This window comes from Ursus americanus, chromosome 31 (genome assembly GCF_024610735.1).
Source record: "Ursus americanus isolate L20-20 chromosome 31, mUrsAme1.1.p, whole genome shotgun sequence".
Classification (NCBI taxonomy): domain Eukaryota; kingdom Metazoa; phylum Chordata; class Mammalia; order Carnivora; family Ursidae; genus Ursus; species Ursus americanus.
This window is the reverse complement of record NC_142157.1, coordinates 30,295,603-30,308,387: the sequence shown is the minus strand read 5'-3', so window position 1 is coordinate 30,308,387 and position 12,785 is coordinate 30,295,603. Positions and strand designations below refer to the sequence as shown.

The 12,785-nt window shown below is 43.1% G+C and overlaps 1 protein-coding gene across 4 annotated transcripts in view; it reads left to right on the top strand.

Moving 5' to 3' along the window:
• Positions 1-3,451: 3,451 nt before the first annotated feature.
• Positions 3,452-12,785, top strand: part of TAF3 (TATA-box binding protein associated factor 3) — a 173,178-nt gene continuing 163,844 nt past the window's right edge. For 2 of the 4 annotated variants that reach the window (XM_087857739.1, XM_045812941.2), the window contains exons 1-2: positions 4,207-4,538; positions 9,363-9,605. In XM_087857739.1, coding sequence (XP_087713865.1) covers positions 4,373-4,538; positions 9,363-9,605 — 409 coding nt within the window. In that variant the 5' untranslated portion in view covers positions 4,207-4,372. Of the gene's footprint in view, positions 3,534-4,180; positions 4,539-9,362; positions 9,606-12,785 lie in introns of those variants that run through there. The other 2 variants (XM_087857741.1, XM_087857740.1) reach the window with 2 other exon arrangements.

Below are 12,785 nucleotides of genomic sequence, written 5' to 3'. Positions count from 1 at the left end.
AGAAAGGTAGAAAAAAATGCTCGGGTTAGAAGAATCACGGCTTCATAACTACCAGAGTAATGACTGACTGACTCAGTGAGAGATCAGACGTGGCTGCTCATAAAACGACAGTGGTGAAAGGTTGTGGAGAAGCAGGTTATTCAAATCGTCTCAAAGTATCACCTTATAGATTACTTATTAATCTCAACGCTTAAAAAAAAAAGGATACCTTGCAATGGAGAGACTGGTAGACACCTAACCTTTACAAATGACCAAACTTTGTCCCTAGTGATGGCACAAAATGACCCTTGCTGTTAACCTGTGTAGGAATGTTGCCAAAAATGTTTAGCTTGAACCTAATCAGGTGAGAAAACAGATTGCGAGACATTCTATAAAATAACTGTTCTAAAAAAACAAAAGCAAAAACGATAACAAAACTCCTGGACTTTGCAAGAATGTCATAAAAGACCAAAAAAATAAACGAAAGCCCTACAAACAACTGGGGGGACCGATTTTATTGGAAAAGACTATAGAGATGTCAACGAAATGCAATGAGTGATTCTTAATTAGATTCTGGATTGAAAAATTAAAAAGCTATTAAAGGCATTTGGGAACTACGGGAAGATCGAATACCCACTCTATACTGGGTTATACTATTGTATCACTCTTGAGTCTGTCATGTGCAACAATGGTATTATGGTGTCGTGGAAGGTGTGATGCTGGAACTGTGTCAAGAAACAGCCCTCAGCACTTAACCCTCTTTGGAATTGCCTCAGCTGGAGACTGCCCTGCCCCAGGTCACAGCCCCGCCACCTGCTGCAGCCCACACCCAGTGCCTGCTCAGTGTGGAAATACAAAGCCAGTCCCCCTTGCCTAAACTCAGAGGATAGCTCCCGTCCCCCATCCCCATCTTCTTTCCTTCCCTGGGTCCTGATCCCAGGAGCACTCACAGAGACTGATCTCAATCTCAGAGGCTGCTTTCTGGAGAGGCTCACTCCGGGGAATGTGTATTGGAAGGGGTGGAGGCAGTAGACACTAAGACAGGATTTTTGGAGCTGGGTCAGCCACCAGGCTGGCCCCAAGGACCTCAGCACTGGTGGTAGATGGCTCATGATAAGCCCCTGGCACAAGATAGGTAGTTCCAGAATGTGCAGGTTGTAAAACTTTCACCAGTGGCAAACTAGGGCGGTATGAAGTGGAAACAAGTTGGTATGAGGTATCAGTGTTCAGATATTCAGGCAAAGTGGGGACAGTAGGACTGTAAAATACAGGCCAAAAGGGCTGTGCTTAACTGCGTATCAGTCAGAAGCCACATGAATGGGCTCATGATAAGAGACGTTAAGGGATTGGGGGAGGAAGTCACCTGGCGAGTTTTAGGGATGGCTCCCAGAACAAGGGTGGGTGAAACAGATGGGCAGCCAGTGAGTGGGCTCCTCAGTCTGTACCATCAAAATAATTCACGGACAGACAACTAGGTGGCTGAGGACATTTGCCTCGCTGAGCAGCCATGATTCCTTGCCCAACGTCTGGATCTGAGCCAGCTTTCAGACGAAACTCTTTAGCCTTTAGGAGGAAGAACTCAACACCAAATGGAGAGGAAAATGATTTTCCTACTCCTCCCACAAAGGAACCAACAGCCACCGACTCAAGTAACCATCCACTGGAGAAATGAAATACTCAAACATTTTGAGGATTGCTGAACATAGGGGCAGAGTTGAGACTGAAACCAGGAGATGCAGAGTCATCATGGGCCTGTTAGAGTGGGGGCAGAGGAGACCCAGTAATAAAGGAAGCACTAGGTCCCACAGTTGATGGACCCAGTCATGAGTCAATTCCCTGATTCCTCAATGTGTAGTTACATTAGACATATAGGGAAGTTGGCACAACCTCTACGTTGATTCCTTGGCCTGTGGGGTCAGAATTGTGGTAGTGGGGAGGCCAAAACAAGCTTTTGAGATTGGTCCTGCAGCTGGGGGGGGAGGGAGAAATTAGTGGCATCCTTAAGGACACAAAGGATGAAGGGCCGGTGGTCCCCATTGTATCTCCATGTATCATCTGATAATTTGGCCCCTACAAATGAACTCTCAGTGACCCACCTGCAAAATTGTTCTTGTCCCCACAACTCTGGCTCCTCCAGGTTGATAGTTCTAATTTGTAAAAAGAGGAATGCTTTCGCCACGGGACACATAGGAGTCCCACTGAAATATTAGCTACTGTTGTCATCTGAGCACTTCAGCCAGGGGTCAGCATGCAGAGAGAGAAGTCATTGTGCAGGTAGGAATAACTAACTACGATCATTAGGAGACCATGCCAGAGTTACACAGTGGGCAGCAAGGAGAAATGTGTGGCACCCAAGTGGTCTGGTTGGGTGTCTCTTGGTATTCTCTTGCCCCGTGTTGACGGACCACAGACAGGTTCAGCAGCCACTGGAATACTCCTTAATCAACCTTCTGCAGGCTGATCTCCATCCCAGAAATGACTTCCTGGGGAATCGAACCCGTGACATATGGTTATGTAGGGGGAATGTTCTTGCTTTGAGGAGACACATGCTGAAGTATTTCTGGGTTAAGCATGATGAAGTTTGCAACTTATTTTCAAACGGTTCTGAAAAAAAAATGTGTGTATACGTATATAGTAATTGTAACAAAGCATTAACAATTGATGACTCTAGGTGAAGTATATGCCTGTGCTTACACTTTTCTATTTTAACTTTGCTGTAGGTTTGAAATTTTCTGAAATAAAAGATTAAGGAGTTGAACACACACACACACACACACACACACACAGGCAAATGAAGAGGGGTCTAATACAGAGATTAGAGGGAACCTCCAGAAGTTTTGAAGGGGCAGTAAGAGAACAAGGTGTTGTGAAATCCAAGGTATAAGAGAGTTTCAAAATTAAGGTAGTGTTCAATGCTATCAAATGGCTACAAAATGGTCACGTAAGGATAGGACTAAAAGTGTCCCATAGAGTTAGCATCCCAAAGGTCCCTGAGAATCTTGGGGACACAGGTGTCAGTGAAGAAAATATTACAGGCACCCCACCACCAAGCACCATCTCTGCAGAATTGTCATTTGGCTGAAGCACCACATTTTCAGTTCTACCGTGGTTTTAAGACTTTTAAAAATTGAGTATCTATTATGTTCACAGTTCTGGAATACTCCCTGTAGGGAGAATGTAGATTCGCTCAGAAACACGATTTATTGGGAAAGGCATATAAACTCAAATAGTAAATGCACTGTGCCAAGTAGAAGAACAGAGAAACTGACAGAGAAATACAGAGGAGAGAGATGAGGGGAAGGAAGGAAGGAAGGAACACTCCAGAACTTGGAGTGGGGGTGGGGGGAGCACAAAAGGACATACTTAAAAGACCATTAGATCAGCCATTACAATTGGCTAACCACAGGCTGGGTAATATTTACAACTAGAGATATTTATCACAAAGTCCCGATTTCTGGCAATTTGGAGAGATGTGGCAACAGTTGGCTGGGGCTAGGAGGAGCCTGGAGCAGACAACAGTTCCCCCTTCTCTCAGCCTGCTTCAACGATTTAAGGTACTTGTTTTGCACTCTGTAGGTAACTGAGTTTTACTGAACCCAGGGCTGGGATTAGAATGGGGCGAACGAGACAGGAATTTGGGGGAGGTTTTTTTAAAAATTTGGTTTGGATTTTTTAAAAATACTATATTAAAATATGATCTTCAGTTTTCTGGCGCTCCCATAAATTTTGCACCGAGGCTAGTGTCTCACTCGCCTGACTCTAACCTTTGAGCAGCTTGGGCTTGATTTAACCTATACACTGGTAAGTAGCAGCATAGGCAAGATCAGATCAGATCCGCATTTGGGGGCACTTAAGTTCCCACGCTCCAATTCCCGCCCCTGCACTCACAGCCTCTCGAGTTCCCACTTCTCTCTAAAGCCCGCATTTTAATTTCACATCCTGACTCCCTCTTTTGCCCCTAAACCACTGACGGTCCCCTCTCCCTTCCCCTCCAAGTGAACCCACCGGGAAGGCCCCAAGCACCTGCCTCCTCGGGCGCATCCTCCACCTGCACTCAACACAGCCGTTTCCTGCAGCCTTCCAGGCCCGAGAGTTGCTGCCGACACCATCGCTCCGCTCCAACAGGGCGGAGCTTCCTCATTGGCCCGCTCAGCATTCGGCTAGTGCTGCCTCGCCCCGGCGACCGTCCAGCGGGAGGCGGAGCGAGTCCAAAATGGCGGCTCTCAGGCTGGCGCGCTCCGTGCTGCTGGCGCTTTGAGGTGGTCGCCAGGGGTCGGGGGGACGATTTCCCCGCCGCGGGGGCCCTAGAGGATGAATCGAGGGCTCTGCTAAGGTTAGGCGGTGGGGGTGGAGAGAGTGGCAGCAAGGGCTGCGGTGGAGTCCACGGAGCGGGATGTGCGAGAGTTACTCCAGGTCGTTGTTGAGGGTCTCGGTGGCGCAGATCTGCCAGGCGCTGGGCTGGGACTCGGTGCAACTCAGCGCCTGCCACCTCCTCACGGACGTGCTGCAGCGCTATCTGCAGCAGTTGGGACGGGGCTGCCATCGGTACTCTGAGCTGTGTGAGTACCGGGCTGGGTGCGGGAGGGCTGCCTCTGGCCAGTCACGAGTGACACCTCCGGTCTTGCCTTCTCTATCTCAGCGTCTCCGAGGTGTTTGTCCTCTACCCCTACCCCGAGATCGGGCATTTTCTCGGCCTCTGACGCCCCTCGGATTCCACTGCCCCTGGAAACTCCAGTCATCCCTTTGGTGCCTCTTCCTCATCCACTAACTTCCCGCCTCTAGCCGGGACCCCTGTCTCCGCTCTCAGCTCCACACCCTCTCACCTCTTCTCTGATCGGAAATATGCATCGGTCTTTCTCATCATCTCATTTTTGCTGCGTGTAGAACCACCTCCAGAATGCTTTGCAGCCTCTTTTACTTTGGTCCTTTTCCTCCCTTGCCTGCAAACTACTACAACTAGTTGTCACAGGCGCTCCGTCTACCGGCCGTTTCTTACAAGGCTAGCCATTCTTCAGCTCATAACAACACATACTGGTTGACAGCTCTGCTCCGTTGGGGACACTGCCTCTTCTTTCTGTATCTGTTCATTTCATAGAGAGTGTCTCTGCTTACTGTTTCCCAAGGCCAACTTTGTCAGTTTCACTTAGATTAACTTTCACTTACATCTCGTTACTCATTGATTTGCTCCTTGATATTTTTATGTCAGTGGTTATCAAAGTGTAGTAGAGGGAACACAGGCAACTTACAAGGGTCCCCGGATAGTCTGAGCTGCAGTATTTATGGTTTTTAAGTGAGTGTCCAGTAGTATCTATAGCTGATGGTATTTAATACAGAATACTTAATAGAAACCACACGGCATCCCACTGATGTGAAGTGTGTGTGTGTGTGTGTGTGTGTGTGTGTGTGTGTATGTATTGGGGGAGCTACCGTTCATTGAAATTTCAGGTCGTTACTCTTAAGGTGGGTAAGCTGTAGAACTGGGTGAAGTGTTTAATAAGATATTTTGCTTCGTTAAAGTGGTTACTAGACTGGAAAATTGAGACCCACAGATACACTTTACTTCTTAGGCCCCCAATTCCATTCTAGCTTCCACAGTGCTGCCAAAGTAATCTGCCCATAACACACATTTGATCGTGTCATTCTTAAAAATATTTTAATTTGTACTCCATTGCTTACAGGCTGAAAATCTCAACTCTTCAACAGCACGTGGTTTTCTTTGTGAGCTTTTTCTTACCTCCTGCTGTTCTTACTGCAACCATGCTGAACTACCTGCCTTATCCAAAACATTTTTAACTATCCATTCCTATACGCATGGGGTTTCCTAGAGTATCCTTCACCCCCTGGTCCATCATTAGTACTACTTCTGTTTTGAGATTCACTTATCACTTGATTTGGGAAACTCATGTCATCTGCCCTCAGAATTCTGCACATATTCCTGTATGTAACACCTTTTGTGTTTTGTAATCATCTGTGTCTATTTCTTACCCTTTCCTTTTCTTCTCCCCAGGCGACAAATTTATTATATTTGTATTCTGTAACCTAGTACGGTGCCATCATATACGAGGAGATATTTGCTGAATAAATGAATGAACTGATGACCTACTACCATAATAGCTGTTTAGTCACTTGACTTTCTGAGTTCCAAAATGTGTATTTTTGGAATGCTTGATTTCACTGATCCTTCTTCTCTGAGGATGGCACTGCAAAGTAACTCTCATTCATTGTTATCTTGAAAGTACACCACCAGCACTCTCTTGGCTTTTGCTTCTTTTCCTTCCCTCCCCCTCTTCATGGTCCTTGAGTATACTGTTGTGGTTATGCATAGTCCAGATTATATTTTTGCTACCAAATTCCCTAAATAAGGACAGATGTTCTGTATTTTTAGGTAATGAAAATATCCCCTGAATACATAGTTACCTTTCCTGCATTATACACAGAACCAGAATCTGTGCTGGCATTGCAAGTAACCAGGTATTCCAGAGTCATCCAGTACTCATTGTTATGCGTTAATGTTAATCCCTTTTCTAATTACCCTATCTCGGCAGTCAGTTTTCTTGCTTTTAGTGAGAATGTGATTATCAGGTTCATTATTCTCCATCGTGGTTTTGTGACTTATTAAAAATGCCAATTCCTGGTATACTGACTAGTTATAGACTTTATTAGGTTCTTTTTCCTATACTGTCCTAGTTTTAAACTCAAGTTTTGACCTCAGGTTACCATTATACAGTCTTGTATTCTCCTCCTTTAAATCCTCTTTGTCTTTTTGACAACATTCACTGAGCGCTGCTGAGACCTGAGCACTGCGGCCCCTGGGTGGCAGAGTCGGTTAAGCGGCTGACTCTTGATTTTGGCTCAAGTCCTGAAATCATCCCCAGTGTTGGGCTCTGCCAGTGCACGAGTGCAGAGTCAGCTTGAGATTCTCTCTCTTTCTGCCCCTTCCCCTGCTCGTGCTCTAAATAAATAAATAAATAAAATCTTTAAAAAAAAAGAACTGAGCACTGTGTTGGAGACATCAATGTCCTAAGGCACGGTCCCTGCCCACAAGTTGTGGACAAGGGTGCAGACTGTCAACAAAATAAACTGATGGTGTTTGCTCCTTTTTAAAAAATTGCTCTCAAGTTAAAGCAAGTATCAGAAGTTGCTATTAATTCAACAAATGATGCATTTTAAAATGTCCCTGAGGTAATGATTTGTGAAAGCATTCAGGGCAGATGTTTCTCGGTGTGTTGTATTATGTATTAAATACGTGTGTGCGCACCGAAAGTAGGTGCTAAGTATTTCAGAATGACTCTTCAAGACTAGTACTTGTAACTTAATAATTGCACGATACAGGCAGTAAATGCAAAAGGCAGAAGGTAAAGGAGAGATGGCTGTGGGCTGGGGCAGGATGACTTTACACGAAAGATGAGGTTTGAGTTGAGCTGTGAAGCCAGCCTATACAGAGTTGGAGCTATACAGAGTTGGAGTGGATGCCAGGCTCAAGAAAAGCATCACCTTGATACCCAAGTAGGACTGAGCGTGATGAAAGTACCAGTGAGGTGGCCAGCTTGACGTATGTGGCCAGTTCATGAGGACGGTGTTACAGGAACATGTGAAGCGATGTGAAATCGGGCTTGGGAAGGACATAGAGGAAATGATAGCACGGTCGGAAACACTGCGTGCTTCTAAGGAGGGAAACAGTGTGATGAAAGTGGTATCTTAAGAAAATTGTTCTCTCATTGAGCGCAAGAGAGACTCAAGGGAGGAGACCTGGAAACTGAACTGGGAGAGTGATGGTAGGAAGAGAGATATTCAGAAAAAGTTCTGAAATCTGTGGCCAGAAATGGGCAGGAAGAGGGGAGAACCAGAGGGTCTTGTGTTGAAATTGCAAAGCATATGGAGGAATTCAAGACGATCATTTATTCCAGACTGAGAGAATACTAATGCTTTTCCCAGGAATAGAAGAGTTGAAATGCATATCTACATCATTAAGAGGAAGAATGAATCTCCATTTTATTTATCCCTGCTATTTTATACATCATGGAAGTAACCCCTACTTGTGGCAAAATTGAGAGATCACAGAAGTGTTTGAAGTTACAAGTGAGAGTCTCCTGCTTCCCTCCCTCTGCACTGCGGCTTTCAGCCCCTTAAACTGTTAACAGTTGGATGTATATCCTTCCAGAACTTTTTTATGTGGGCGTGAGCAAGCATGTGTCTAATTTTTATAAACTTTGGGTTATTTTCATTTTACAGCCTGATTTAATTTCAGACATACTCAGTTTGAAGTGATCACAGGAGATTTCAGTTAAAAAAAAAACAAAACACCACTTTTGTAGAGAGAATCTCAACTTTGTATCTTTCTATCTCTATCCATTTGGTATGGTGCCTTCTAATGACATTTAAAGTCTGTATATAAATTATCTTTCTGATCTAAGTGTTTTCTGTAAATTTTCTGGGATTTAAAAAATTAATTCAGTGGCATACAGTAGTCTCCCCTCATCCGCGGGGGATACGTTCCAAGACCCCCCCCCCCATGGATGCCTAAAACCACGAATAGTACCAAACCCTATATATTCTGTGTGTTTTTTCCTGTATGTACAAAGCTGTGATGAAGTTTAATTTATAAATTAGGCACATTAAAAGAGTAACAACAACAGTGAATAATAAACAGCACAGTTATAACAGCGTATTGTAGTAAAAGTTATGTGAATGATCACTTTTTCTCTCTCTCAAAATATCTTAATGTGCTGCACTCGCTCTTGTGAGGAGGCGAGATGACAATTCCTGCGTGATGAGATGAAGTGAGGTGAATGACATAGGCATTGTGACATAGGGTTAGGCTACCATGGATGCTCTGATGATAAGTCAGGACGATCATCCGCTTCAGTGCGCTGACTGCGGGTAACTGAAATGGACAAAGTGAAGTCTGGGATGGCGGGGGAGGAAGTACTAGAGTTCATTCAGCACTATTTATTGAGTGCCAGCTGTATGCCAGCCACTGTTTTAGGTTCCAGAGATGTATCCTTGAACAATGGTGAAAATGTAATGGACGTTTCCTTAGCACAGCATTTTAGTTGTTTGATAAAAAACAGTAGTAGTGATATTTCCTGGGCATTTACATTTTGTCGGTAAACTACTTCTAATATTTATTCGGTCCCAGCCGACTGTTAGTGTGAATTGTCTGGTTGTCAGATCATATTTCAAATTGACTTCAGGAAGCAGCTTTCTAATATTTAAACAGTATGCTGTTTTGTCTAAAATCTATTATATTCTTTCCAATAACTCAGTCTTAAGTATGTACATTTAATTCTGAGCTACATACGAACCTAATACTTATTAGTATTTTAAAAAGTATTCGTGGAATTTTCTTAAAATAATTTGCTTGGCTTTTGACTTTGTTTCAGATGGCCGAACAGACCCAATTTTGGATGATGTTGGTGAAGCTTTCCAGCTTATGGGGGTTAGTCTTCATGAACTAGAAGACTATATTCACAATATTGAACCTGTGACTTTCCCACATCAAATTCCTTCATTTCCTGTTAGTAAGAACAATGTCCTTCAGTTTCCTCAACCTGGAAGTAAAGATGCAGAGGAAAGAAAAGAATACATTCCTGATTACATGCCACCCATTGTGTCTTCACAAGAAGGTTTGTGATTTTTTTGTTTCCTACTCATACATTTATAACTATTTTAATGTGTTTTTAATCTTCTTCGTTTTCCTAACTGAATTATATAAAATGCTATGCCAACATAAATTCTAGAAATGCAGTCAAGATGTTTTAATGTTATTTGCAAATTAGTCTAATCTTTAAGCCAACAAACTTGCACTGGCATCACCAGGCAGAGCCATGGCAAAGTCAAGGTTATGTCTGATGAGGCATCTATTTCCTTTCTAAATTTTCAGTAGGGGAGAACAAAATGTGACCACAGGGAGAAGCCTTTCAATAGATGTATTATATGGGAAGGGGATATTAAATAAATTATAAAATCTTCACATCATAAAGGAAAATCGGGGTTGCTCTTTTCCTCTCCTTACTGTAAATGTGAGTCAGATGATACTGGAACAGAGTGTGAGTAAATATTCACTAGTGTTCTGCAGATTTATCTCCATTTTTTAATGATGAGTAGAAATGTTTATTGTTTGGCCATATAGAATTTTTGATTAAAAAATAACAGCTACTCAGGCACAGTCGTCAGTCACTGCAGAGGTCCTTCCTCCCTGCATGATTTAACATGTTGGTCGTGTAAGTTCACTAAGGTTCTGAAGAGGTACATAGTAATTTGTGATCTCTCATGCAGGTACACAGTGTTTTTCCTTGTAAAAATGGAAAAGTTGTAATTCATTTCCTTTGTACCTTTATATTTGCATCATTTTACCTTCCACCAGCAGTGCTCCCAGGTTCCAGTTTCTTGTCATTCATTTCTTATAAATTCCTGCTCCACTTTAATAGCATCTTGGAGTGCTCCCCATTTGTTTCGCGGACTAGCTTTAGACTTGGAGTAGTTGTACAATCTGTGTGTCAGTGTTGCCTCATTTGAAAAACTGGGAAAAAACCGGCCCTGCGTGGTAGAGACTTACTGTGGGTTGGCATATCTTCCTCGGACACTCCGGATCTTGGGTGCAGGGGGCCCTCCCACGGGGTGCTGGTGCTGTCGTCAGTGGGTTGAGGATGCAGCACCGTACCCATGCTTGTTGGTAGTTGTGTACGTATGGAAATTTAGATAGGTAGGCATCCTAGTTTTCTGAGTTGAGTGGCTTGGGATGTTGACTTCGCTTGTCGGCTCAGCGCTTCTCTACTGCAGGGTCTTGGGGATTTAATACTGACTAAAGCAGGAATTAGTATCACCAAGTGCTTTGCACAGAGCGTGCCTTCAGTAAGTGTTCTGGAACTGGGTGAGATGCTATTTGTAAGGTCTTGTCTACAGAAGTTCATTGTTTCTCCTCCTTTCCAGGCCGACTTTTATATTAGTAACAGCAGGACTTGGAAATCTACAGATGTATCTCAGTCATCCCAGCTTCCCATGGTACCTGCTTAAAATTCTGTCTCCTCGTCACCATTGACTTTTTATGTGTCTGTAGCCTGTGTTGCCTTTGAGGAAGTCTTACCCTTCATAAACCCCATGGTCTGTCTTGTAAACCCCTCATTCCCTAATGTCAGCATCTTTGACCTTAGAAACCTATATTTGTTACAAATTCTCTAAACATGTATTTGTTTACTTTAAAAATATAACCAGTGCATTTCAGTATCATCATTATCAAAGGAGAGTTTCTTGGACAGAGGGCTGGTTAGTAGCCGGATTGCAGAGAATTCCATTTTCTGTTATAGACAGGTCACGAATATCAAGCAGGCCTGGAATTTGTTTCTTTGCTGTTGTCACTCAATATGATTTATTAAGCATCCTAGATGTCTTCATGAAAGCAGTGTTAAGTTAGCCCGTGATAGGTCCTCTTATGCTTTAAGAGTAATTTTTGAGTGACTCTGAAATTTTTAGCTGAAAGGCCACTTTAAAGGACAAGAAGTACAAAATTTGGAATTGTGCTAAGAAAGCAGGAATGGTAATCCAATGCTGGGAGAAACCTTAAGGTGTTATATAGGAGGAAACTGAAAGAGCCACTCTAATGTAAATAATGGCGCATCAGCGAGTCCCTGGATGATAGGTGATGAGTTTGATATCGGTGAATTGCGGTAAGTTTTACCAGCTAGGACGTCTGTGCATTATCAGTTGGCATGTTTTTGAACCAAAGCTACTGTCGTCTCCATTTATAACATTTTAGTCCATTTTCTCTATGCCTTTTGGAGCTTTCTAACTCTGTTTTGTGGTTTACATATCTTTCTGTCTCCTCTTCTGCCTCCTATTGAATAAGTTACTTAATTTTTTTTTCTGGCCTTTTAAAAAATTTGGGCTCAGATGGACATTTGATTAATCTTAACCCGTGATTCATGCACAGGCTCATCATTGGTCCATGCATAACCTGCATTTATTCACTTAGAGAGTTTATGGAATCGTGTTTAATAATCTAATAAACCCTACCAAGCTTGGTACTGAGAACTTAGCTCAGGACTTTGGTGATCATCAGTACTTGACCACTTAGTCCGTCTCGTTTTATTTTTACAGCGTGCAAATGACACACAAGGAAGTTCATGGTTAGCATTTGTAAGTACTGCCACAGAAATGTAACTAAGATATCAGTAAAGGAGGAGGAAGAACAATTTAGGGATTTTAATGCTGACTTCAGTCTGAAATTACTACAGTAAATCTTTGAGTCTCTCTTCTGTATTATTTGAAGCAAAAAATTTTATTTGAAGTTGCAGGCAATATAAATTATAACCATTTTGAAAGGAAGATAACGTAAGCCTTGAACACTTCTTTTTTCAGCTAACAATTATAGATTCTCCCAGGAGCAGAAATACTGCTGATTCATAAGGTATGCATACGGGTCCTAAGGATGCAGTAAGTGATAGGCTGTACAGTAAGATGCTTATCAAACCTCTTGCTCCCATTCAGGGAAAAGGATATAAAATGCAGTCCCGTGGTTACCATTTTTTAATATAGCCTCCCGAGTCAATTTAAGAAATCATCGACAATCTGAAATCTTTTTCTCCCCACGGGTGCAGCATGTTAGAAAGTTCCTAGTATTCTGGTTAGTGTGCAGCATGCGGTACAGATGTCCACACCTGTGATGGTCATGCTTGTTCACCAGCTGCTTTATTAAGAATCACAGAGTCACAGACAGGGCCAGACTTCGGTCATACGATATAATTAGCAAAGTATGGTCATGACACTACCCACTTCTCGATCCTTCAGCTTCGCTCCTGTCAGAAAAG